The sequence below is a fragment of the Ursus americanus genome, chromosome 10 (assembly GCF_024610735.1).
Source record: "Ursus americanus isolate L20-20 chromosome 10, mUrsAme1.1.p, whole genome shotgun sequence".
NCBI lineage: Eukaryota > Metazoa > Chordata > Mammalia > Carnivora > Ursidae > Ursus > Ursus americanus.
The window spans coordinates 66,361,984-66,389,811 of NC_142136.1; the positions used below are offsets into that span (position 1 = coordinate 66,361,984).

Genomic DNA, 27,828 nt, shown 5'->3' on the forward strand with positions numbered 1-27,828 from the left:
TTCTAAGTCCCCTATGGACACCTCATTCCTACAGCTATTCTTTTTATTTCTTTTGGTTCATATCTTGTTTGGCCCAAATGTTATCACCATTTTAGGCAGATGCGATGTTAAATAAATTGCCACTGATTGTTTTTGACAAACACCCTAGGGAAAAAAACTATTCTCAGTGATGAGCTCAGAGTCAGGTTAAATGAAGATAAGCCCTATGAATGGGGGCATTCAGGGAATTGCCAGAGAGTTCAGATAATGACAGTTCTTTAATAATGGAGCTTTTGGGGAGCCGGAGCCATTTTGCCCTCTCCAGTGGCTTCTAGGCTGTCAGTTTTCACAGCTACTCTGATTGTGATGCTGTTGTTTTTCAAAGCTTCTGCGAAACTGAGAAAAGAAACATGAGAATAGGACAAGTTCGGATGCCTCAAATCTCACTGTTCTTACATAGATTCAACCATTTTTCTTAAATAGACAGTACTTGGATTGTCTCAAGGCTTTATTAATTTCCAGAGTTCTTCAGAAGTTTATTTTGACAATTATTGCCAATAGTCTTCTTGTTTTTATAGAGGCTCAGAGTGTTAGAGATTTTTATTGCACCATTCCCACTGATGGCACTCATTTACAGTATTTTTTATTCAGCTTTGTTGAAGTATAATATACATTCAAAAAATTGCCAACTTAATTAAGTATAATATACATTCAAAAAAATCACAAACTTGAAATACACAACTTGATGAATTTTGTCAAATATATACGGTTATGTAACTATCACCACAATCATGGTATAGAACATTTTCATTATCTCAAAAAGTTCTATATTGCTGGCATTTGGCAACCACTGAACTGTTTTCTGTCACTACAGATATACCTTCTATAAAATTTTGTATAAATGCAGTTATATAGTATATGCTTTTTGTGTCTGGCTTCTTTCACTTAACATAATGCCTGTGAGACTCATCCATTTTGTTGCATGTATCAGTAGTCAGTGACTTGGTATAGTTGAATATTTTATTATATGTATGTACCCCAATTTTTATTTCCATTTGCCAGTTAAGGGACCTTTGGGTTATTTCCAATTTTTGGTGGTTTTGTGAACAAATCTGCTATGAACATTCAAGTACAGGTCTTTGTATGGATGTATAATTTATTTTATCTTGGATATAAAGAACTAAGAGTAGAATTGCTAGGTCCAATGCTAAGAATATGTTTAATTTTATAAGCAATTGCCAAATTATTTTCCAGAAAGGCTGTATCCTTTGGAAGTTTCAGTGGTTCTGTGTCTTTGCTAAAACTTAGTATTGTCAGTGATTTTAATTTAGGCATTCCAGTGTATGTTGTGGTGTCTTATTATTTTAATTTGCATTTCTTCCAAGATTACTGATGTTAAGCATCTTTTCATGTGCTTATTTGCCATTTGAATATCTTCCTTTAGAACCGTATGTTCAAATATTTTTGCACATTTTTAAAATCAGATTGTTTGACTTATTATGGAATTGATTATGGAGTTCTTTATTCTGGATAAAAGTCCTTTATGAGATGCAGGTTTTGCAAATATTTTCTCCTGGTAGAAGATTAATTCTTAAGGTGCCAGCAAATATCTGAGTTTAGGGGAGCTAAAAGGACCTAAATCTACGGTCAAATCTAGTTTGAGTCTCTAGCTTTAAAAAATGATAAATGAACTTCCTGTTTGTGTCAGAAAGTATAAAGCATATTCAGGCATGTGGTATATAAAGGATGAGCACTTTGATGGCTTTTGTATATGTAGTAGATCAAAAACTTTTGCATAGAATAAAAAGGTTTGTTTGTGCTTCCAAAGTATAATGGAAGAGCAAGTTTATTAGAAAAGTAAATTTTATAAATAATAAGCAATTCTTACCAAACAAACCTGTTACAGAGAGGCCAAATAAGCAACATGGACTTATTTAAGCTCTTACATATCATATCTTTATTTAAGCTCTTATATATCTCATTATATATCCAAGTGAGAATGTATATATAAAATTTACCTCACATACTACTCTTAGCTCTTAGACAGCAATGTTAACACCTGTGGAACTGGCCAAAAAGATAGGCTGTCAGTTAAAAGAGCAAAGGCCAAGCCCATGCTAAAGATAGCTTCAGACTAAATGATCAGTTTCTAATCCAGGGTTGCTTATTATATTTGACACTAATGAATGTGTAGTCAGTGTGTAAACTGGAGATGGCTGAAAATGAGGGAAGTCATCAAATATTTTTAAATAGATGAGTGACATGAGAAAAAGTTTCAAAATAGAACTGGTTTCAATGTGAAGCATTTGAAGTCATAGTGAAACCAACTAAGAGGCTGTTGCCTGACTTTAGGTAAAAGATGAGAAAGCACCAAAGTAGGGCCAAAGGAGAGGCAAGACTTCAAAAATATCAAGGAAGTATAATTGACAGGACTTGGTGATCAAATGAATACAGGTCTGAAAGAAGAGTGTCAAGATGACTCCATTTTCCAGTTTGGGTGGCCTACTTGGTGATGCTCTTAATCAAGATAAGACATTAAATAACAGAAACAGGTTTTGAAGAGAATATAATGAGCTCAGTTTTGAAAGTTGAGTTTGAAGGGCCAGAGGACCCCACAAATGGGTGAGATTAGTGAGTAGTTAGAAATATAACTCTGGGGCTCAATTGATGTGTCTGGGCTAGAGAAAGAGTATTGGACATCATCAGAGTCTAATTTATCTTAAGATGAGATAAGATATTTCAGTACACTCATGCACAGTGAAAAGCGAAGACTGCAGTCTAAATTCTAAAAGATATTAATAGTTAAGGGGCAAGTACTGCTTGGTGACAAGAAGGAGATAGTGTTTAGAGAGATGAGAGAATTCATGATCTTGAATGCCAAAGACAAGAGTTTCAAGGAACGGAGAGTGGTAATTAGTGTCCATTGCTACAAATAGGTCTTTGCTAAAAAGAAGATATTGAATCTGATGAATAAGTCATTGGTCAAAACTGGAAACAGCCTAAATGTCCATCAGCAAAAGAGTATGCAAAACCAGTTGTATATCTTCATAATGGTATGAATTATAAGCAATTATAAGGAATGATTATTGCTATACTCAACAAAATGGATCAATCTCAAAAACATTGCGTTGACTGAAAAAAAGCCAGACACATGAAAATACGTAGCACATGATTCCATTTTTATGATAGCCAAGAATTGCCAAAATCAGTCTATGGGCAACAGAAATCAGAAAGAGAATGTCCCTGGGGGTGGTGGGAGGGGATGTGGTGGTGAGGAGAACTGATGGTAGAGGAGCACAAGAGAACTTTCTGATGTGAAAAAATGTTCTTTGCTTTGTTTGAGGGTAGTTAAAATTGCCAAAATTCATTGAGCTGAAAATTTAAAGCCACTGCAGAGCCAGAATACAAAAAAAAGTCATCGGTCAAAGGTGGGAGATTGAACATCTGAATTTTCTTGCTTTCTAAATTCCCGCTGATTTAGAGAGAAATGCCTTTACAAAAGCAAATGTCCATACAGAGAGAGACACCACAACTACAAAATTTTCAAAGCAGGAAAACAGAAATAATATAGTAGAGAACTTTGCAAGCCCAAGAAATAAAAAGCTAAGTGGTCAGTGAAGTAAGTCATAAGCTAACTCAGTCTGTACCACAATAATCCTAAAAAGCTCCAAAATGGGGAATGATGTTTAAGGTAGGCTAAAAAGGAGAGGGTTCTTTGAAGTTCTATTTTAAAGTAGCTAGAGCCCTCAATTTATTCCCCCAACTTATATGTTGGTGCCTTTTCTTCCCCATCATCAGCACAAGACTAGAAGTTTATCCCCTAGAGAGGCTAAAACAGACGTTCCCTAAGCTGGGGGACACCAGGCATAGTTGAAGGTGGGACACTCAATTAAAAATGGGGGCTTCATTGACAGTCTACTTACATTCCAAATATTGACGTTCTCAGGCCTCTTTTGTAACTCAGGTCCAAAATATTAGATAACATACTGCAGGAGAATCTGAGTGCTGAGAAATCTGATCAGCCCATGGTAATAAAATAAAGTAAAATAAAATAAAATAAAATAAAATAGAATAGAATAACAAGGGCAGCAAACCCCAGCTAGAACAGGTCAGAAGGCTCTGAGAGAGATCGCCAAGAAATTAGATTAATGGATATTAATAGATTAACGCACTTAGGGAGTTAGATTCTAAGCTGAGGAGGTGTTTGAGTTTGAATTTAGGAATAAATACATTGAAAACTAAGGAAACAAACAGGATGCATATTAACTCCTGGGATAATGAAAAGTCGAGAATGAAAGACAAAGTAATCAGAGTATGATATACATGTGAACAGCGTTTACATGGTCAATAAAAAATGTAATAAACACTGAATATGGATTTATCAAAAATTATGAAATGATCACATAACTATAATTATAAGAGATAAGGGGTATGAATGTGGGGAAGGTGAGTGATGGGAAAATGTAGTAAAAAAAAAATAAATAAATCCTCATCATTCATAGAACAAAGTCTATAAATAATGATTTGAATTGAAAAATTAAGAAGTAACAGCATAAACAATGTCATCAGAGGTAAACACCAATAAAAGAAACCAGGGTAGTAAGGAGGGCACGTATTGCATGGTGCACTGGCTGTTATATGCAACTAATGAATCATCGAACTTTACATCAAAAACCAGGGATGTACTGTATGGTGACTAACATAATTTAATAAAAAAATATTAAAAAAAAAAAAAAAAGGAAACCAGTGAAAGAGTTGCTGCCAAAGAGGGGTAAATGGAAAAGGACAGGAGGGTAATGTTTGACTCTTTAAACCAACCGTAAGCATTCAATATATACGATGTTTAAAAAGTAATCAAATAAAACAAAACGGTGAAGGTATTTGCAAAGAGCCTCTCATGAAGTTAGATTGTAATGGCTTGAAGAGTGAATGAATGAAAATTGAGACTGTTCTCAGCAAATTGAGTCATATAAGGAAGGGAATATTGGGATAGGTAGCATGGTTGCTTGATGAAAAACTTAGGGTTGAAGGGAAAATTAATAGTTTGTGTGATCATGGTTATTTAGGTAGCTAACTAATTGGTTAGTCAATTTGTTCAAGACAGGGATACGCTCAAAGAGAAGAAAGCAGTTGGGGCGCCTGGGTGGCACAGCGGTTAAGCGTCTGCCTTCGGCTCAGGGCGTGATCCCGGCGATCTGGGATCGAGCCCCACATCAGGCTCCTCTGCTGTGAGCCTGCTTCCTCCTCTCCCACTCCCCCTGCTTGTGTTCCCTCTCTCGCTGACTGTCTCTATCTCTGTCGAATAAATAAATAAAATCTTAAAAAAAAAAAAAAAAGAGAAGAAAGCAGTTGAGAGGATCTGCTGAGGTGAAGAATGAATGAGGTACTATGGTCCCAGATGAAGTGGTGGATGTTGAAATCAAAAACAAGGTTAAATAAAGGGTTAGCTCTGAAAAAGAATAGAAACATCCTTTGTGTGTGTGTGTTGAAGGAGAGGATTATTAAAAGAACTCCTGTCCAGTAGCTTATACTCAGTATGCTTTCTCATTGGCAGCAGCAGCTAAGTCCTCTGTTGTGGGATATTTTTCACAATCTGAGATTGGGAGCCAACCAGAGAAAAAAATGAAAGGAATGCTGGGTAGCAATTTTGGGAGCCCAGCTGAGGCTGAAAATCAAAATGTATTTATTCGTCAGCACGGGCTTCCATAACAAAATACCACAGACTGGGTGTCTTAAACAACAGACATTTATTTTCTCACAGTTCTGGAGGCTGGAAAGTCCAGGATCAAGGTGCCAGCAGGGCTTGGTTCCTGGTAAGCACTCTCTTTCTGACTAGCAGACAGCCACCTTCTCACTGTGTTCTCACATGGCAGATTGAGAGCGAGCTCTCTGGGTTCTCCCCTTATAAGGACCCAGTTCTGTTGGATCAGAGCTCTTTCCTATGACCTCATTTAACCTCAGTTTCTTCTTACTCCACATACAGTCACATGGGGTTAGGGTTGCAACATATGAGTTTTGGTGGGGACACAATTTAGTCTATAGCACGTATAATTCAGCACTGAGTTATTTTTCCATTTACACTCACAGCCCAAGAGCAGGGAGAAGACAGGTGGTTGAGCTGATCCGAATTTGGGGCTAGCGTGGTCGAGGTGGCAAATGAATAGAGGGGCTGATGAGAGCAGGGCTAAAATGACTGCTCATATTTCCAAAAATGGTGGAAAGGGAAGTCAGGAAAAGACTGGGTTTAAATTAGGGAATGGGCAGGGATTGGTAGGCTCCTCAGCAGAGTCTTCTCAAGTCTGAGGGGCTGGAGAACCAGCGGGAGCACTTCTATAGCACATCTGGAGTGGGTGCAGTAGTTTCTTGGGACGTACCTTCTTGTTTCTGCACTTTCAACTTTGTAGGGAATCAGTGAGAACTGTCAAACTGAAAAGAAAATTTGGGTTTATTAGTGTAGCAATCATCACCTTTTTCTTTCTTTTTAGACGACTAAATACATTGAACAAGTGTGCCTCAATGAAACTTGATGTGAACTTCCAAAGGAAAAAGGTAGGTGTCTCCACCTTGCTAAGATCATGGCTGTATCAACAAAAGAAACTTGTGTTCATAGATTAAAAACCACGTGAACCCAAGCAAAATTCTGAAATGCCTGACCATCTACGTTTGTTCTCCAAATCTCTCTTCTTATCACAACCATCATAAATAAGTCCATTAGAAACCCAAGCCAAGGTCTGTTCATTTCAACCATTTCATTTTGCCGTAGTTTTGATCAGAGGTCTTGCATAAAGATGTAATATGTCTTTTTTTTTTTTTAAAGATTTTATTTATTTATTCAACAGAGATAGAGACAGCCAGCAAGAGAGGGAACACAAGCAGGGGGAGTGGGAGAGGAAGAAGCAGGCTCATAGCGGAAGAGCCTGATGTGGGGCTCGATCCCAGAACACCGGGATCACACCCTGAGCCGAAGGCAGACGCTTAACCGCTGTGCCACCCAGGCGCCCCTGTAATATGTCTTCTTTATGGTTATCTTTTGGAAGTGTCTTTAGTTGTAAATATCCATTCCATATCAGACTGAAATACTGCACGGTGATTCATAGATTAAGAGAATGCAGAGAAGAACCCCTGGGTCCATGCCTAATGTCTTCTGCTTCATCCTTTTCAATGGCATTTCATTTCCAAGTACGCTTGAAGATGTGCTCATCCTCAGGCAGGATCATTTCATAATGGTTGAGGGGGTGGCAGGGAGTGTAGCAACAAGATGCTGAGCCTGCCTCCTCCTCACCCTTCCTGCCCACCCTTCCTTTCCTCTAGTGACAAGAAATTTCGTTCGTTTTAAGAGCCACTGTGCTCGCTCCCTGTTCCAGGACGCGCATGTGCTATTCCGTCTCTATGAATCAGACTGGAAATTTGAGTTCTGAAATAAAGCTGGACTTTATTGAGCTCTTACTGATTTCTAGGAGCTACGTTATGTACTGACTATGCGTGATCTCATTTAATCCACTGAGGTAGGAATCCTCTGTTTCCTAGAGAAGGGAAGTAAAGCTGAACAGGTTGTCATTTGTTCGTGATCTTTCAGCTAGTGGCAAAGCCGGATTTCAAACTCAGACACACCTAACTCCAAAACCCAGGCTCCTCATAGCCACCACCATGCTGAAAGACTTCTCTCTCTCTCTCTCTCTCTTTCTCACTGAGTTGATCCTTTTGGGAAGTTCAGAATTAAGATCGTTAACTACTTTTTTTCATTTCACATCTCTAGTATGTAACAAGTCAAGCCTCAGTATATTTTGAAGAAGCAGAGAAAACACCGTTGAGTCAAAAGAAAGTGCTCTTTATCCTGGTCCAACACAGAGAAATCATTAAATCCAATGGATTTTAAGTCACCCCTGAGTAACCTAATCTTTAAAAATAACTTTAACTTGAATTTCTGTTCTAAAATAGCGCCCAATGGGGAAAAAAAAAAGAAAGCAAATGAATTTTGGTTGACCTCACCTTAAAAACAATTTGGGGTTTGAGTTAGAAACCAAAGATTTAAGCTAATGAGGTAAAACAGTGAAAAACAATATCCAGAGAAATATTAAAATATGAGCAGTTTGTCTAGGCCGAAGACAAATTAAAAATGTGGGAATAAACGTCCCAACAGCTGCCTGGCTGAATAGACCCCTTGAGAAGCATACATACTATTTGAAGCATGAGGGTCAGATGTTGTTTTGGTTGTAACACACGGTGCTTATTAAAACGAACACAGCCACGCCTGTGTGTCTACAGCGCGGCTGGTCTATACGGCTTCCTCTACAGACCTGTAGCTGCAGTGTATCACAGAAGACAAAAGCTAATGACATGATTTGTCTTTAACCAAGTGGAGTGATGGGATTCTCACCCTATCACCAGCTTTTCAAAAACCCGTATGTGAGATGGGCCCAAATACCATTTATCGGGCTCTTGATGTGTTACCTTCACAAAAGCCCCGCTGTACTTTGGTCACTTCAGTCTTCCTGACATTCTTAATTTATTCCTGATGTTGGATGAAGCAGCACACGGCCAGCCAGCCCCTGCCTAGCTGGAGGCCTCACAAATGCATGCACCCGAATAAAATATTGCTGTTCACGTTGTAAATTGAGAAGACATGGCCTGAATTTTCAAATAAATAATTTCAACATGTGGTCCCCACCGCCCTGTGGATCTCAGTAATGACCAGCATCTGGGGCTGTGGTCGAAGCAATTATGCAGGAGACCCTGTGTGGGGGCATGCATTCCTGTCATCTGCCCCTTTCACAAGTCATAGGCTCATCCTTTATTTTGCTGCAAAAAAAAAAAAAATACAAAAAATACAAAAAATAAATACAGGCTAGGAATAGGCCAAGTAATTCAAATATAGAAAGTGAAACTTGAGGAAAGCACCCTGTGACGATGCAATCATTCCGGAATTAGTTTCTTTGGAAGAAAAAAAAGGACCAGCAGCATTTCCTCTAGGTATGTCCCCATTTTAGGCTATCCAAGAAATAAAAATATAATCCTCCTTTCTCATCTACAGAGACCCAGACATGCGTAATTCTGCAGAAGGTCATCCCCAAACTGCCTAACTGTCCAGAGCCACAGTCCTTCTTTCTCCCTTTGGGGCCTCTGCGGGGGCTACGTGTGCTGGCTTTGCCGTGTGTGGGCAGCAAACACTCACACGGGCGTATGTATGTCAGACACAGTTCCTCATCATGGGCTGCATGTCACAGATGCAGAGGTAGGAACTTGCTCAAAGTCACGCAGAAATAGGCAGGGGTTTGACCACAGATATTCGGGCACCACACTGCCCCTCCTTGCATTTCAGAGAATTCGGAAATGTACCGGAGTCTGAGTGAGCTCCTGGCGCTTGGCCTGAGACCCGGAAGAGTTTCCCCAGCAATATATACAGTTATATATTTTGATTGCTGTATTTAGAAGAGGGATGTTTCTTGCCACCTGTACAGAATGCCACGATTTATTTAGTGTCTCCATGGAAATGTATCTCTGGATCTCTCACAGTGAATCGCATTGCTCTGCTTTGCATTTCCTTCTCGTTTGATTTTTTTTTTTTTAATTCTGAAGAGTGGTGGGTTCACCCAAGAGAGGAGAAACAAGTCCACAAATAGATGAGGCTGGTGAAGCCTCCTTCATACTTGGTTAGGCATGCACTTTTCTTGTGCATCAAATGCTACTTGTAAAGCCCCAAGAAAAATGACATCACACCTGCCTCCCCACCACCAGGATAGTACCACAAGATTTTCTCTTTGCAGAAGAGAAACGCAGTTCTTCAAAGATTCAAGGTAACCTTTCCTGTCCCTGGGAGAGTCAGGTAGAGAAGAGCATTCTCGATCTTGGCCACACATCTCACTGAAAGACTTACTAAAACCCAACCAAGAGGCATTCCAACAGCTCCGTGCCCCTCCCCCCGCCTCTGGCTTCAGGCTCCGCCCCCCCCCCCCCCCCCCCCCCCCGCCCTTGCAGTACTGCAAGTGGTACATTCCAGCTTCTGAACAGGTGGACTCAGCCCCTCAGCTCCAGTTAACTTTAATGGAAGATATACTTCTAAATTTCTGTGTGACTACGGATTAGCTGCCTCTTGCAGCTGTGGACTTGTGTGGGCTCCTGTTTCCAGTGTAAAGATATGGCCAAATTCCATCAGAAAAAAAAGAAAATTCTTTTGCAGTGTCTGCTTGGCATTTGTCTCTGAGGAATATATAATTTCAACTAAGAATGTTCTTGTTTTTTAGAAAAAGCCAAATATCGGCACTCCATCTAAATTAAAAACTCCAAAGCACAGACAGACCTACTTGTTCTCAGAAGTGTTTCTTCTCCATTATTAACTACACAATTCACCCTTGCTTCATGATGACTTTAAAATCCCCCAATTATGGTGAGCGTTTATGTGGTATGACTTCTATTCAAAGTTAAAGTCAGAGGCCAAAGACTCCAAGAAGGCGATCTGTTAAATGAGGAAAGAAAAGGACACGTACACACGCAAGACTGTTCCCTAAGATTTCCCAAGAGAGAAAGAGTGGCTTCAAAAGATTCTGCTTAAAGTTATAGTTTTAATAAAGCTCTCTGAAATCATGACCAAAGGTGGAAAGCAACACGGAAACCATGACTAATTGCCACCTTGCAGCCAGCCTTTCCTGGCCTGGATGCCCATCAGCGTTTCAAAGGAGCTGCAGCTGCTGCCCAGGGGCCTGGTGTCTGTTCCTCTCCACCCACTCCGCCTTTCACACACACCCCCCGACCATCACCAAATCAGACACCTCTCTGCAGCTCCAAACAGCAGGGTCAAATGAGAGAAACATTACATCTCATTCCAGCATTCACTTGGCTGGGGAGTATTATAGTCTTGAGTTGAGGATAATGGCACGGGAATATCCTAGAGCCATAGGATCTTTGAGTTGGAAGGGATGTTCCGTCATCTCTTCCAGCCTCTCGTCCTCTATGGGATTTACTTCTGGGAGCATTGCTCATAGGTCACCCAGCCTCTGCTTGCAAGCATCCAGACATGATGAGTTCACTGCATTGCTAGGTGATCTATTTTATTTCTAATTACTAGGAGTCTTCCAAATAATAAGCTAAAAGCTGATTTCATGTAAACTTGCAGAATTGGATTCTAGCTCTTTCCTCTGAAGAAGCACCGAAATGTAGATTTCGCTTTTCATACGGCAGTCCTTCAGCTCTATCCTCTAGATTGGGGGTCGGCAAACCACGGTTCCTGTTTTTGTAAAGAAAGTGAAAGTTGTATTAGAACAAAGCCGCGCTCGTTCTTCTGGCTGTAACAGCAGAGTTGAGTAGGTATAGCAGAAACTGCGTGCCCCAGAAACCTATAATATTTACTATGCGACCCTTTACAGAAAGTTTTCCGACCTCTGCTCAGTCGAGAACACAATTTCTCAAACTGTCTATAGTGAGTGAGCCAGGGTTTTGTTTGTTTTATTTTTAATTTCCAGTCTGCCACTGACCAAGATACTTCTGTAAAATTCAGTACAAATGAATTATTAGAAATATGAAATGAAAAAAGTTATAGAAAATACAGGCCTCCTTGTTTTATTATTAGACTCAACAAACACAAAGGTGCATTCCAATGAATATAATCAAACCAACTATAATGGGAAATAGAAAAGAATTACAAAAACTGTTCACAATTTTTTTGAAAGTGTCTGTATAGGCGATTAATATGAAGAATCATGATTATTCTCATGACCTTTGTTGTTCAGCTATTGTAACCAAGCGAAAAGTTTACCTTGACATAGCAGTTTCCCATATTAAATGCCTAATCACACTTTGATCAAATGCTAGGACTATGAGTATTCATGACAGCGAGTTTCCTGTTTGTTACCTACTTTAGGTTGGGTTGCCAGCAACACTATTCGCACAGGGAAGAATGTGTATCTAAAATGTTTCTCTGTTTTAATACTAGTCATCATAAAGAAACCAGTCTCACAGAGTCTACTGACTACAATTAAAGAGGTTTTTAAGTAATTTTTAAAAGCTTAGGGTATTCCTTTTTACCTTCTATTCAAAATGAAGTGAGTGAAGCTGTATTTTCTATAAGGTCTGTACTTAACTTCATTGAAGACTGCGAAGTCTGGGGACTGGCAGCCCCTTGACCACACTTTGAATCCCACTGCTCTAGAATTCCTCATTTCTAAGCCAAACCCTTAGTTTTTTCGATACTCGTTCACAGGAAGTTGGGGTTCCTAGATCCTTGGCCATCCTGATTACTGTTCTCTAGAAATATAGCCCTTTCCACATGACTCTTCAAATGTGTTTCTGATGTACGTGACCAGTGCACAACGCAGTGGGGCTGCAAACTTCAGAGTCTTGAGATCTGTGCTTCTGGTCAGGCATCCTAAAGGTGGTGTCTTAGTCCGTTAGGTAACCACGGTACATGGTTACCTCACATGAAGCTGAAATCTGCTACAACTCCCAGAGCTATTAATAGGAGCTGTGATTTAATTAAATCTATTCCAGCCTGCCTGCTCTACAGCTGATTTTTGAAATTAAGGTCTTTATATTTTGCTTCACGAAATTTCATCTTATTAACAGACCATCCTTCAATTCTGTTAAGATCTTTGTACATCTCAGTATCACCAGTCTCTAACAACAATAATTAACTTTATCTTGCCCTTGAAGGCTTATGTGGCGTTTTCACATATAATCTCTTTTGGTTGTATTGACAAATCATGCTAGATGTGTATTACTATCATTCCCATTTCCAGCTGAGAAAATGGACTCAAAAAGGGTGCCTTATGCGAGATCATTTAGTGAATTACCTTGTGCCATATTCGTATTTTAAAATGCGAGTTCCCCTGGCTCATTCACGTTATTCTTAAAATGGACATAACTTTAAGGCATCCTTCAGAGATCTCTCCCTTCGTTGCATTCAGCCTTTTGATCACACTCTTTGGTATGAGCTACTCAACCAGTTACCAGAAAAACTCTCTGTAGCATCAAACACAATTAGCCATCTTGGCCACAACAATATCATGAGAACCTCTTGTCAGTTCTTTTGATAGAATCCAGACACTGGTCTACTAAACCATTGAGATGGGAGATTAAAGTTTGTTTGGTGTGTCTTTTTCTCATAAATACATCTGACTCCCAGAGGTTTCCATTTTGCATTTCCAAATAATCAAACTATTTGTTTTTAGCCTCAAAAAAAATGATCAAACAGATGAAATCTCAACATCTCTTAATCAGTACACTTCCACAATTATTACTGGAGAGTCTGCTCTTTGCATGATAGTCTGCTGGGCCCTGATATAGTTAAAAAAAAAAAATACAAAACTTTAGTACAGTGTGATTTTCATACTGTGGATCATGACCCATTGGTGGGTTGTGAAATCAGTTGAGTGGGTAAGAAACAATATTTTTAGAAAATGAGACAGACTAAACTAGATTATAAAATATCAAAGTACAAACAAGGCTAATTATTATAGCATGAATTTATTTGTTTGTTTATTGTAATATATGTGTGCCTTAAGCTGTGATGGAAAATTTTTTATTGTATGTCACTATCAATAGCTTGAAAGATTCTACACTGGTGGAAAAAACAAAATCATGTCACAACCCTTGGGACATACTATGATAATTATATGCACAAGGTGCAAAAGGAGAATGGGTGTTTTTTCTTTGTTTTGTTTTGTTTTGTTTATTGTTGCTTTGGTTTTCATTTGTTTGTTTTGGTTCAAAAGACCTAAATACTGCAAGATTTCCCTGAACTGTTGGCCTTTTTTTCCAGGAGTTTACCACTGTTTCACGTGACTTGTTTGGGTTGTAAATACCTTCCTGTTGCTCAAGGCTAGTATAATAAGCTCTTAGAGTCTAGCAGACAGGAGCAGACTTTCCAGTCCCAGTCCACAGGGCCCAGCTTGGCATCTTTTCTTGACCAAAATAAAGGAATCCTTATCCAACTAGTATGTGGTTTGCTAGCATCAGTAACCAAGTTTGGGCTAGCTTGAGAGAGAGCTCGTTGGAGCCCACACTAAATATCGCAGTTTCTATTTAAAATATCTACATATTATTTAAAAGTATATCCTTTTCTGGCCTTCTCAAAAAGTATTGCCGAAAGGGCTCTTTCAGAATGATAACTTAATATCAACTTCTTTTCACTAGCTTCTTGAAATGTGATATGAAAATCCATTGAGCTCAACCTTCAACCTATTATGGTGCCTGATATATAAATAACCCTCAAATGTCATGTCTTGTTGTATTAATCACAGGGAAAGAGAAATCGAAAATGCTACAGAGAAAGTATTAACTTTGATTCATCATCCTAGAACCTTTCCTTTTTTTCCACTTGTACAAGTACATCTTTTTTAAATTCTTTTGCCAAAGCTTTATGTAACTTTTTTTTAACTCAAAGCTAATTTCCTAGTATGATCCCAAAGCTGTGGAATTCTCCGTTAGTACCTTAGTTTTTTTTACTCTCTTCCACCTTCCACCATACATGAATGTTCGAATGTGTCACTTAGTCCAACCCATTTGAATCTAGATTCTCAAGGAATAAGCAAGAACGGGGAGATGCCAGTATTTATTGACTGAGCACCCATTTACTTTTCTTTGAGACCAGAATATAATAAAAAATTAAGGGGGGCTAAAGTGGGCATTAGATATGTAAAAAGATAGGTAAGCAATCTTCTTAGATAGGCAACAAATAGATAAGCATTTGAGCCAACACTGGAAAGTAACACAACAAATACTCCTCAATAAGGGCCTGCTAAGTGCATTATTTCATTTAACTCCCTGCCCAAACGTATGAGGCAGGGTCTATTTTTAGTCCCATTTCATGAGTGATAGAAACTTACTTTGAAGAGAGTAAGCAATTTGCAAACAATCGTCCAAGCTCTTAACTGGAGCTACCAGAATTTGGAACCAGGTCTTAGAACCAGATGCCAAAGTAAAATAAACTTAATTCAAATTAAAAAAAAAAATAATATATATATATATATATATATATATATAGAGAGAGAGAGAGAGAGAGAGAGAGAGAGAGAGAGTAGTTACTATGTGCTTGACATTGAGGAAGATATAAATATGAACGCCACCCTGAAACACACGCCCTTCTCTAGATGAGCTTACCTCTAATGGTTGACAGTGGATGCGAGTGGCATGAGCTTAAGTTATCATTAGAATAAATGCTACAAAAAAGATCGAATCCAAATACTGTAGAGCTCAGGGGAGAAAGTAGTCGTTGCCTTGGAGCAGTCAGGGGAGGCTTCAAAGAGAAAGGGTCAGGGAGCAGAGGGCAGTGAACTTGAGAGACACAACTGAAACAAGGCAGGAACAGTACATTGCAGGCAGGTTGAAAGGACTTTGAATGCCATGCTAAAGACTTCTAGGAAGGCCAAGGGAAGCTGAAGGCTTTCAAGCTGGAAAATTACATGATCATATTTGGATTACACAGTGGAAAGCTGTTTAGATGCAGAAGACGCTGGTGACAAGGATTCTAGCCAGGCTTTCACTGTAATAGACCCAGACAGAGGTGCCAAGGGCCTACACAAAGGGAATGGGAATGAAGATATGAATGAGGGAACAGATCTGAAAGTCATTTCAGAGTTGGGTCTTGGTAATATGCATGAAGAGGAGGGGGAAGAAGCCGATGGATCCGTTCATCTTGGAAGGGGGTTATTATTTTTTGCCCTACGTCAAGATCTGTCCTGGGGCACAAGGATTTGCAAAGATAAACAAGCCCGTCTCTGGCCACAGGGAACCCAGACTCGCATCTCTCAGGGGATTCATACTCAGGCAGCACCCAGATAGGTCAAAGAACTGTGTGAGGTGCGGAGTGGAAGACAGAGCAGAGCAGCGGGGGCTGCGGCAGCCAGGAGATACATGCCTTGCCAAAAGGCATTTAGATTCAGAGTTGATTAAAAACAAGAAGGCTGGCCAAGCAGAGCAGGCTGGATTGGACTCTCCTCAACTAGTGGTGTCTAGAATGGCTCCCAAGTTTCTATTTAGAGGAATTCGGTGGGTAGTTTTGCTGTTAATTTGTACAGGGGAATACACAGTAAGAATCAGGTTTGGGAGACTAAGGTAAGGAGTGTTAGCTTTGAGATAGATTGACACTGAGGATCCAAAGAGGGAAACTGGAAATAGGGTCTTGGGGCTCAGTGAAGAGGTTTCAGGAAAGAAGTAAGTGCCTTTTATGGCAGGATTAAGTTTCTGAAAAAGAGAACTGCAGGTGTTTTATATTTAGACGTCTAGTCAGATGGTAATTACACCTCTTTGTAATCAGTCAAGGAAAACTTCTTAGGAAGGAAGGATTCAGAAACTCTATGAAAGTTGAAAGGAGGAAAGCTTGGCAGGTTGAGAAGAGATCCTCTAGCCATGAGGGAGGAGGAGGGTGTATGGGACACGGGAAGTTGGTGGAAGGACCGAGGGACGGCCAGAGGGCACGCGTGGAAGGGAGGAAGGAAGGGAAGGGGGGGGAGTACCTCGCCTCTGTGCTCACCCAGTTTCCCACTGCATCCGAGCTACCTGGAAATGAGCATCGTGTTTAATGTTTTTCAGGGTGACGACTCAGATGAGGAAGATCTCTGCATTAGCAACAAATGGACTTTCCAAAGAACCAGCCGCCGGTGGTCTCGTGTGGACGACCTGCACACACTGTTCCCCGGAGGAGACAGAAATGGGTCATCGGGAGACATTAGGATGAGAAACACCACAAGCAGTGAAAGCGTCCTCACAGACCTGAGTGAGCCCGAGGTCTGCTCCATTCACAGTGAAAGCAGCGGAGGGAGTGACGGCCGCAGCCAGCCAGGCAGCAGCCACAGCGCCGGCCGGGAGCCGTTCGACTGCCCGGGCCAGTCCTGCCCCGACAGCCCGGTCATGCTGGACGCCACGTTCGTCAGCGGCGGCCTCCCACAGTCCCCCAAAGACGTTCTCAGCTACCCTCTCCACCCAAAGAATGAGAAACCCACCAGGGCCAGAGCCAAGTCGTTTTTGAAACGCATGGAAACTCTCAGAGGGAAGGGAGGCCACGGAAGGCACAAGGGGCCAGGGCGGACCGGGGGCTTGGTGATCAGCGGGCCGGTGCTGCAGCAGGAGCCAGAGGCCTTCAAGGCCATGCAGTGCATCCCCATACCAAACGGAGATCTGCAGAGCTCGCCCCCCACTGCCTGCACCAAAGGGCTCCTGAGCACCAGCAAATGGAGCGGGGAGAGCAGCCAGTCGGAAAACAGCAGCAGTGGGGTGAGCACGCCCGGCCTGAAGGAACGAAAATGCCAGGAGGCCAACAAGCGCGGGGGCATGTACTTGGAAGACCTGGACGTGCTGGCCGGGACAGCACTGCGGGATGCAGGTGACCAAAACCACACACACGAGTTCCATTCCCAAGAGAACTTGGTAGTGCACATCCCCAAGGATCACAAACCCGGAACGTTCCCCAAGGCGCTGTCCATCGAAAGCCTCTCGCCAACAGACAGTAGCAATGGGGTTAACTGGAGGACGGGCAGCATCTCCCTGGGCAGACAGCAGGGCCCCGGGGCCAGGGAGCCCAGGCTCATGGCGTCCTGCCACAGAGCAAGTAGAGTCAGTATCTACGACAACGTCCCGGGCTCCCATTTATATGCCAGCACAGGAGATCTTTTGGACTTGGAGAAAGATGACCTCTTCCCTCATCTAGATGACATCCTGCACCATGTCAGTGGGCTCCAAGAGGTAGTGGATGACTGGTCAAAAAATGTCTTGCCTGAACTGCAAACACGCGATGCGTTGGTTGGGGAACCCGGCTTATGCCCCTTCCCGTCTCCTAATCAGATCACCTTCGATTTCGAAGGCAACTCTGTCTCAGAAGGTCGGACAACACCCAGTGACATGGAAAGAGATGGAACATCTCTCAATGAGTCGGAGGCCACTGGGGTCAGAGAGAGGAGGGACTCTGGTGTAGGGGCCTCTCTGACCAGGCCCAACAGGTTGGTGGCATGATTTTCTGAAATGATTTTTAATCCATTTCCTAATAATTATGGTCTCTTTATCTAACAAACATTTATAGAACACTTAACTAAGTGCCTGACACTGTTTGAAATGATATATGTGGTTACAAATTATTTGAACGGAAGTATATCTTTTCTACAGATGTTACAGTGTTTGAATCTCTGTTAACTCACATTCATTTCTCTGAGTCTTTGTCTTTTAATTCAATCTTAACTTTCACTCAAAACAATGTTGTGAGTGTATGTGCAAAGCACTGTGCTAGGCACCATCAGGAAATCACTGGAAATGGAAGCCCCGTGCCTGTTCACAGGTGCTTCCCATGACCTTGTTGCCATATTAATTAAAACGTCCCTATCTCAAATTTTTAAACTCTTTTTTTTAATCCTATGAGAAATTTCTGAGACCTAAGGTGTGTACTACACAAGTTTATTTTGGCTTTAAAATGCCAATTACAAAGTACATAAAGCTATTTTACAAAGACCACTTCAGAAGCATCTGTGAAAAATGGCCCCGGAAGAGCTTGACTGGTGGAAACGGTAACACTGGACATGCTGCTGTGCTCTTATGGAGGCCAGATGTCCCTTGGGGTTTGCTGATGTGTCCTCTCTTCAGGAGTGCTGCTTCCTCTGCGCCTGCCACCTTCAGGTTCCATGTCAACAGAAGGAGAATTTGAATGCAGACGGATGGCAGTGCGAAAATGGTTCCAGAACATTCCAGATCTCACTGCGCACGCGCCCTCTCTCTCTCTCTCTCTCTCTCTCTCTCTCTCGACACACACTCACACGTACACTGTCTCAGATGCTTTTAACACTTTGGGAACAAATTTAGGAATAGACAATAAAACGTATTAGGTCACTTATTAAAACCTTCCCCGGATTTGTCAGACTTGAAAGCCGCGGTTTCTTATGTTTACTCTCCGCATCGGTGTCTTCTGTTCCATTTGCTTTGTGATTTCTCTTGGCTCAGGAGCTATGCTGATTAGCTACTTCAAAATCAGTAACATCCTGTGTTTTCCAATCGTACATCCCCTTTGTGACTGGCTCTTCTAATGGTCTTTCTGGTAAAGGCGGCTCCGATGGAATAGTTTCCAGCTCTCGCACCAGCCGCAGCCGTCCGCGGCGCCGCACATCAGCAACCAGACGGCCGGCCAGCTGAACCTGCTCCAGCGCTTCTCGCTGCTTCGCCTCACGGCCATCATGGAGAAGTACTCCATGTCCAACAAGCACGGCTGGACCTGGTGCGTAGCAGATTCCCTGAGAAGGGGATCATTTGTTCTAGAGCTAAGTTTACAGTTGCAACGGCTTCGGTAGTGAAGTCCTGATTTCTCACTCACTGCCTTCGCTGCGGATCTCCTGACAACAAGGCGGCAGTTCGGCCTCCCGGTCTGCCTTCTGTGCTCCTGCAGCTTGGAGGGGATGCGGCCTGCTGGGAGCAGGGCTTTATCTGCAGCTCTCGGTTAGTTTCCAGGGCAAGCAGTCAGGTTCCAAGAAGGAAAAAGAGACCAGGAAAGGGTGATGAATGGTGAACAGAGGACTTAAAAATAAACTGGCCATAAAATAATTCTGGCAGTTTGCAAAGAAACAGCTGTCACTTGTACCTTCTGGCTCAATGCAGGGCTCAACACTGACAGCATTGATTCATTCAAAGAGCATTTAATTCTTCAAATGCATTCCTGCTTTGACTTCGTGGCAAATAAAAACAAGAATATGCAGGAATTCCTTTGTCCTAAGGAATTGACAAAAGCATGTGTTGGAGCCTAAATACAGACCTGTTTTAGATGAGCTGGTGGGCGTGGACCTTTACATCAAAAACCAGGGATGTACTGTATGGTGACTAACATAATATTATTATTTAAAAAAAGCATGCAAATGGAGGAAGTATTAACTGGCAACATAGTAATTCTACTCAATATATTCTAAGATTTTTTTTCTTTAAATGCTACTTTATTTTAAATCCTACTTTCCTACCCAAAGTGTAAAATTCACCAACACAAAAAAATTTCCAGAAGTAGAACAAGTGGAAAGAGCTATTATTACAATAATTTGGCAATAAAGTATTTAAATTTTTCCTGTGGGGGGAAAAAATAGATGAGCTGGTGGATTTGAAAAATATAAAATATGTCATTAGTTGTCCTATGTTATATATTATGTATAGAGAAAAATCAACAGTGCCTTTAAAAAAATATTTTGGGAAATTATAAATTGTGTAGTCCAATGAATATATGCTTGTATATTAAAATTTCCTTTAAAAAGTACAACCGGTTCTAGAAAAGTAAGGCATAGCTGAGAAGTATTTTCTCTCCCCTCCTTTCTCCCCCAACCCCAACTAAATTTCTTCTTATAGTTTTTAAATTTGTTTTGTTTTGTCTTATTGGGGACAAGTGTTTATCACTTGAGAGGTGTGTCCGTCACAATTAAATTGGAAAATTGTCCCCTTGACTTGAAAACAGAGCCGTAAATCCATTCCGCTAATGTGAATCATGCTGTTTAATAGTGAGAGATCTAACATAGGCAAGGGGTGCACATAGTACTTCCATGTCATGTGATTAATTAAGAGAGAGATGTTGAATTCCCCCTGTGCCTGTTGGTTGTTCCAGCAAAAGCTTGGCTTCCCTCTTGCTTTCACAGCCTCTCCCCACAGGCTGCCCCAGGAGGTTTGCATGACCTGGTTTCTGTGAATTCTAGGTCAGTTCCAAAGTTCATGAAGAGGATGAAAGTTCCTGATTACAAAGACAAGACCGTCTTTGGTGTTCCTCTCATAGTTCACGTCCAGAGAACGGGACAGCCCCTGCCTCAGAGTATTCAGCAAGCGCTCAGATATCTGCGTAGCAACTGCCTCGATCAGGTATGGTTGTAAATCCCAAACACGGCCCTGGATTTATGGGACGCCAGACAAAGTCAGATCTCTCCAGTGTCACCCAAGACACGCCTCACTAAAAATAAAAGGCACTGTGATCTTTGTATGGCACTATGTAATTGGCCCAGGCTACATCCCGGTCAAGCTGTTTGAGGGTGTTTCCTCACTAGCAACTCGAAGGACGTCCTGAGGGAAAATTCATGTTTTCTTTGGTTTGTTTGGTTGGTTTTTGTTTGTTTGTTTTTCTGAGTGAACATTCATGCTAATAGTTTGTGTGTTAATAGTGTGGACCTGTGCCGTCAAACTTGCATTCCCTAGAAACTGGGAGTTACGCTTTACACTGCATTTCCTTTTTAATTATTGCCCCACTGCCATCATTGATTTCATAGCATTCTTTCATCTCTGTTTTATTATTTTTCAAGAAAAGAATGAGGTTTTTATATCTCCTTTTATTAATTGTTTTTTTTAAACATTTTATTTATTTATTTGACAGAGAGAGAGAGAGACAGCCAGCGAGAGAGGGAACACAAGCAGGGGGAGTGGGAGAGGAAGAAGCAGGCTCCCAGCGGAAGAGCCTGACGTGGGGCTCGATCCCAGAACGCCAGGATCACACCCTGAGCCGAAGGCAGACGCTTAACGACTGCACCACCCAGGCGCCCCTATTAATTGTTTTTTTTTTTTAAAGGTTTATTTATTTATTTGAGAGACAGAGAGAGAGAGTGAGAGCACAAGTGAGAGAGGCAGAGGCAGAAGGGGAGAGAATTTCAGGCAGACTCTGTGTTGAGCGGGGAGCCTGATGTGGGGCTCGATATCACCACCCTGAGATTGCGAGCTGAGCCAAAACCAAGAATCCAACGCTTAACTGACTGTGCCACCCAGGTGCCTATTAATTCTTTTTTTTTTTTTTTTTTTTGAAGTAGCACCATGACCAGGAAAACTGAAACCAAAGATAAATTTATTTACATCTTTTTAAAATGTGCAAGTAAACCATGAAAGCAATACCAGCTAAACCAAATATCCCCTCATCTTCTACAGTTGATTAAGAACTCAAGACAAGCACAATTTTCAGAGATCATCTTCTGTCTCCACGCCTGTTTGGGGACCACCGTAATGGTGGCCCGTGACTGGACCCAGAGTGCCACCCATTCTGTAATTTACCAGGCCCAGCCTTCACGCCTCCAGATTAACACCCATTCTTGTCTTAGAGATTCTGCCCCCCAAAGAGCCATATTCCCACTTGATGAATTGCAACCTTGAGGAGTGGGGGTATTTTCAGGCCACTATTCTACAGTGGCTTTTATGCGTCATATTCTTTATACCATGTGAACAATTCTGCCCACCTAAAAGCAGTTGCACTTTTTATTGATTCCCCCTTGGCCTTGGGCTCAGTGAACAGGAATGAGCTGAGCCACATGAACACAGACCTTGACTGCTGATGCTTGTATCTACCACAGTACTGAGATCGCACTTAGAATCGGGATGGTCTCTTCACGAATCAGATGCCACTTTTCAGTGGAGCGGAATAGAGTAACTTCTTCATTTGACGCTACCTTCATTTGAATGGAATGTGTGATCCCCTTTTGCCTTCCCACTCCTGATTTAGAGAATATACAGGTATACAATTTCCCCCATTTCTTTAGATGCCATAGCGGAGGGCAGGAGTGGTTGCTGTTACTGTTGGTGGTGAGGACTATTTCGTTTTGAGAAATGGCCTCAGTAGCTTGCCTGTTATTTCTCAGAAAGAAGGGCAACAGACGACTTTTCTAAAGCTATATAGTTTTTAGCAGATGCCCCAACGTTGACTTGTGAATAACATCTAAATCGAGCAAACCCATGAATCTAGTTACTTAAGCATTTTTTTTTTAATTTTAGAGCTTTTACCAAAATTGCACATTAATCAAAGGTAGATGATCTATGGATATCTTACTGAGAAACCTTGTTGGAGAGGTGGACTTAGGTGAATATATGGAAATGCCCACTCTGATCCCTTCCGCAACCATGCACTTACACATAGGACTTTGGGGCCTCAATTGTACTTCTGTTGTTTTGTTAGCACAGCCCCAAGATTGTGTTTTGTGGACGGTAACCTTTTATTCAGACACATGTTTTCCCAAGCGTCTCGATTTCCCTAAGGGTATATAAGACTCGTCTCTCCTCTTGGCTAATTCTCTTAGTCTTTGGCTCTGCCTTTTACCAAGAACAAAAAATATTTTGTTCTACACATTATAATGTGTGGCCAGTGAATGCTTATCAGCAAAAACTCTATTAAGAGAAAACAGTGTTGGTTCAGAAATACTTAAAGGAAATGCAGTCCATCTATGCCATTAGCTCAGTAGTGATAATGTTTCTTGAGGACCCAGCATGTTTTAGGCATTGTCCTGTTTTACATTCACTGTCTCACTTAAGGCCATATCCACCTTGGGTGGCAGTTTCCCCCAGGTAGCAATGGTGGAGCCAACACTTGCTTGAAAAGCTAACTCCAGAGTCCAGGTTTTTAAACCTACCCTCTACTGCCACCTGTTAGAATTGCTTGTCCCAGTGGACTTGAGAAGATACCATCTCTAGCATTGAGGGACACTTGGAGAAATGGCCCTAAAACTCACTGATAGGAGCGCCTGGGTGGCTCAGTCGTTAAGCGTCTGCCTTCGGCTCAGGGCGTGATCCCGGCGTTCTGGGATCGAGCCCCACATCAGGCTCTTCCGCTGGGAGCCTGCTTCTTCCTCTCCCACTCCCCCTGCTCGTGTTCCCTCTCTCGCTGGCTGCCTCTCTCTCTGTTGAATGAATAAATAAAATCTTTAAAAATAAATAAATAAATAAATAAAACTCACTGATAAATGCACTATCAGGATTTTGTTGATAATGTTGATTCTTACCTGAGGTGGTGTCCTTGGAACCCATGGACGAGTTTTTCTCTAGCCCCAACACCTGAAAGCATTGTGTTTCTTTTAGACAACTAGTCTGTTTCTTATATTAAGAACAACTGGATATGTTTTCCTCTCTATATTAGCTACTAGAAAGATTGGAGCCAAATGAGTGTTCTGCCTGTAGCAAATACATGTAAAGTTTTGGTATGAATTTTGTACATCATTCCCAGTTTCAGCTACTCTTTTTATCTTTATTTTCCTTTTGCTCAAATTTTCTCATCTGTGATCTTTAATTGTATCTTATGCATTTTATAGATCATTACAAGTCACCTTGAATTCTTTCTTGAACAAAATTGGGTGGAAATAAATGAATTGTAATACCACTGTTCTACTTACCACACGGTGCTTAGTGTAGACTGGAAACCACCCCTACAGATTCCAAATAATGGGTAGCTCCAGTTAAGACCACTGTTACTGGGTCCAGTCTCCTGCCTGAAGCAAAGTCCTACAAATCGAGAGAAGGACAGTGGGCACCAAACTCTCCTCAGTCCTGGGTCGCTGGCTTATTCTCAGTCTCCACATCGAGCCTCTCACGGTTTTTTCAATCTGGAAGCATGCCTTACTGAAAAGACATGTGCTGGCAAAGCTTTGTAGGCAAATGACTTATTTCGAGGATATAAATACGGATTCCAAATGTAACCAAAATGAATAAGGCAACCCTCTCTTGTATCGGTCAAAAGTAAGAACCTGTAAGATGTCCAAGGGACTTTCACCAGAGCCCATTACTCCCTTATGAAGCACTCCACACCTGCGGGGCTTTGCACCTCGTAAGTCACAGAGTGTGGGAAGCACACAGAGATCCCCCTCTGGTCCCTGTGAAGAAGGAAGGTGGTAATAAGAAGGGAACAAGGGAAAACGGGACAAACACAATGGAGAATTAAAACCAGGCTCGAAAGAAAGACTGTTCTAGAGCTTTACGAGTGAAGAAGAGCAAATAAAGGTGAATGAATCCGTAAGGAAAGAAGGGACAAGAGCAAAAGGGAAGGGGAACATACATCACACGAGACTATCCTTTCTTTGCCAGTAGCACCTCCTTGGAACTGAAAAGATTCAGGTCTGCACAGGATCTCGAGATCTCAGCCCCTGAGTGGTCGAAGACCCGAACATCTCAGAACACCTTTCCTCCAAACCACGCTGACTGGCCTCTGTGCTGCCTCCCTTTACACGACCTCCTTGACCCTCCATCCCAGACTCTCCTGTGGCTTCGCCCTGGATCTCAGGGGAGGAGGCTTCCTGCAATGAGCTGGACCCCTTTTCCTCATGCTAAGCCTTACCTCCAACATAAGCATTCATCGCTGACAGTTGAATGCAGCCCCACCAGGCCCTGAAACATGGCCAACGTTTCGCCTCCTACACTCCCAAGTGCAGAACAGTTTCTGTATGATGAAACACAGTGTTTCCATTCTCCCCCTCGCAGCTGGCCGTAGCTGAAACAAGGAAGTTTAGCCTTCAATTATGAACCATTTGTATTCAGACATAGCAGTGTGTGAGAGGAGCCTTGCTCTGTTGGCTGGGCTTTTATTTCTGCCCTAAATCAGTGGCGCACAGAGGCACAGGTGATGCTTGTCCTGACGAACACGACGTCACTGCAGGGAGAGGCCAAGCCTGCCGGGCTCAGAATCAGAACCCTCCACACGCGGCACTTAGGAACCTGTCTCTTTCTGAATAAAACCAACCTTTCTTCATCAACCGAGCACATTTCTGAAGAAGAGGAAATGGGATGCCCGATAAACATCATTAAGTACCGAAAGGATTAGCATGAAAGGAGATTTAATATTATTTAGATGAAATTTGAATTCTAATGCAGCACTCGTGGGCCCAACGTCTCCTTCTAATAGAACAGTGAGTTTTAGAAGCCCGATCATGCTGGGAAGAGACATCCCACTCAGTACAAGTGTCCCCTACCCTCTGACTATTCCTCACAGTCCTCTTGCCTTCCTCCGAAGAGAGCTGGGCTTTGCGGTGGAAGACAAAAAGCGAGGAAAGGAAAAACAAGACCGAGGGAACACTCGCCACTCACCCCTTTACCTGTAAAATGAGTGATGGCGTGCAAGATGCTTACAGAAAGAAGGCCGCAGTGCCGCCATTTTTAGAGAGGGTGTCTGAGCCCTGCTTTGGAGGCCCATGAGCACAGGCCCTGCTAGGGAGTTTGCAGGGCCTCGTGCAAAGTGAAAATGTGAGATTCTTTGTTCATAGATTTTTAAGGATTTTAAAATGGTGACAGCAGAGAATTAAACCAAGCACGGGGCCCCGTGTGGCTCCCAGCAGTGACAGACACAGAGGCGAAGGAAAGACTTTTCACACCCCTTGGGTCTTCCTCGTAATGAAGCTGAGGGATCTGGGGCAGCCTCCCACCCGTGGTGATGACAAGGCCGCCCTCAGAAGCGACAGTTTTAAAATGGTTTCTTCAGCTCTCTGTTTTTCACTTGGAAAAAAATGTTCGCCAGAAGTGCAGATTTCATCACTGCTTTGAAAACTCTTCTAAGAAGAAGTGATTATTGGCAATCACTCACGCCACCACCCATGGTTGTTCTGTGACTTCTCCCTGTTCTCGGGATCTCTGCACCATTGGAAGAATCTTCTGCTTACTGTGTCTGGGGAGTTTTCCACTGCGAGGAACAGAAGGCTGTCCCAGGATGGCTTCAACAGGAGGAAATTCATGAGCTCACGTGACAAGAAGTAGGGGAAGTAGGGTGGTTCCGGCATTCTTTCTTTCATCAGCTCAGGGCCAATGTTGAAGACTGGGGTTTCTTTCCTTCTTTCCCTTCTGCCAGCCTTAGCTCCTATATCTGGAATCTGGTCTGAGTTCAGACCACCTTTTCTTTATTAGGTTCAGGAAAGAAATTTCCTTCTGTGCTTCCAACAAAAATCCACAGATCCCACAGATATTTCCCACCTCCCTGGAAGATAAGGGTGGGACGGGAAGGTTATTGTCAGAATTTGAGGCAGAACAAATAAATACCTGACAGCCCTCTGGACGTCCTGTGAGATCTAAGTCAGAACAAGCCGCTCAGAGCCCACAGCTGGAGAGCTCCAGACATGTCGAAAATAATTAAAATAACAATATTTGCTGAAACTAGAAAGAAGCTTGGAAACAGAATAATACAAAGCAAACACTGCTGGGATGTGTTTGCGCACGCACGCCAGCGTGCCCCAGAAATGAAGCCAGCAAGACACAGTGGATGTTCTGCAATTTACACACAAACACTCGTCTGCTTTCTTCTTTTGATAGATTCCAATCAATACTTCTCTGCTGCTAAGAAAATCACAGGAATTCTCAAAGGGAATAACAGCGACTCACAGGAGGAAAAATGTTTGTGAGTCACACTTAGGAATTCGCCTTCCGGGCACTGGGATTCTGAGAACTCCCGTGTAGCACAGCCCTGGGGCACTGTCCTGGGCCTCTTTCCAGAACTGGAGTCGTCGAGAATGTAAACACATTGAGCGTGGATCTCACTTTAGTAATCATTCATTGGACATCTTGAATGTTTCCTTTGACAGTACATGCTTTCTTCTCGTGCACTTTGCTGAAGTTTGGAGTAGTTGCCAGACAATGATACATGTTCCCTAGATTCTTGAAGAGTCATCAAAGGACGGCAAAGTTGTGCATTTTCTAGACATTCCAAACTTTCAGAATAAAAAAGAAAGCAATTAACGTTTTAAGTGACAATATGCCTGAATACCCTGATCTGTGGAATTAGAGCGGTAAGCCTTGGAATGCAGAAAAAGTGTTACCAGGAATTCTGGTTTTATTGCCACAAAGAGTAGCAGTGTATAATTTCCCCCGCCATCCATTCAGCTGACATATACAAAACCCTGAGTATTCTCTAATTGCTTGGAGCTCTTCCCTTGCTGTCACTGTACTTGAAAGGAATTCAAACTGCTCTCCATTTATAGCAATAACCAAGAGAGCTCTCCTCGGACACCTGAACTTGGGTCAAGGCCGGCCTGGCATACAGAGCTGCCGCGGACACGGCCTGGCGCCTTTCCCCAGGCACAGGGAGGAGGTGTGGCTGACTGGTGTGCCACTGCTTACCTGTCTGACCACTCGGAATGTTCCTACCTTGCTTTTTGGAAGTGAGCCAACCTGTGAGCCCTTGAGGAATGAGAAAAGGAGAGACTG

The 27,828-nt window shown here is 42.2% G+C and overlaps 1 protein-coding gene across 10 annotated transcripts in view; it reads left to right on the forward strand.

Moving 5' to 3' along the window:
* STARD13 (StAR related lipid transfer domain containing 13) overlaps positions 1-27,828 on the forward strand; it is a 513,073-nt gene that overhangs the window by 469,739 nt on the left and 15,506 nt on the right. For 8 of the 10 annotated variants that reach the window (XM_087865194.1, XM_087865196.1, XM_087865195.1 and 5 more), the window contains 4 exons: positions 6,465-6,528; positions 16,501-17,903; positions 18,992-19,162; positions 20,553-20,769. In XM_087865194.1, the coding sequence (XP_087721320.1) occupies positions 6,465-6,528; positions 16,501-17,903; positions 18,992-19,162; positions 20,553-20,769 (1,855 nt within the window). The remainder of the gene's footprint in view (positions 1-6,464; positions 6,529-16,500; positions 17,904-18,991; positions 19,163-20,552; positions 20,770-27,828) is intronic. The other 2 variants (XM_045796979.2, XM_045796978.2) reach the window with 1 other exon arrangement.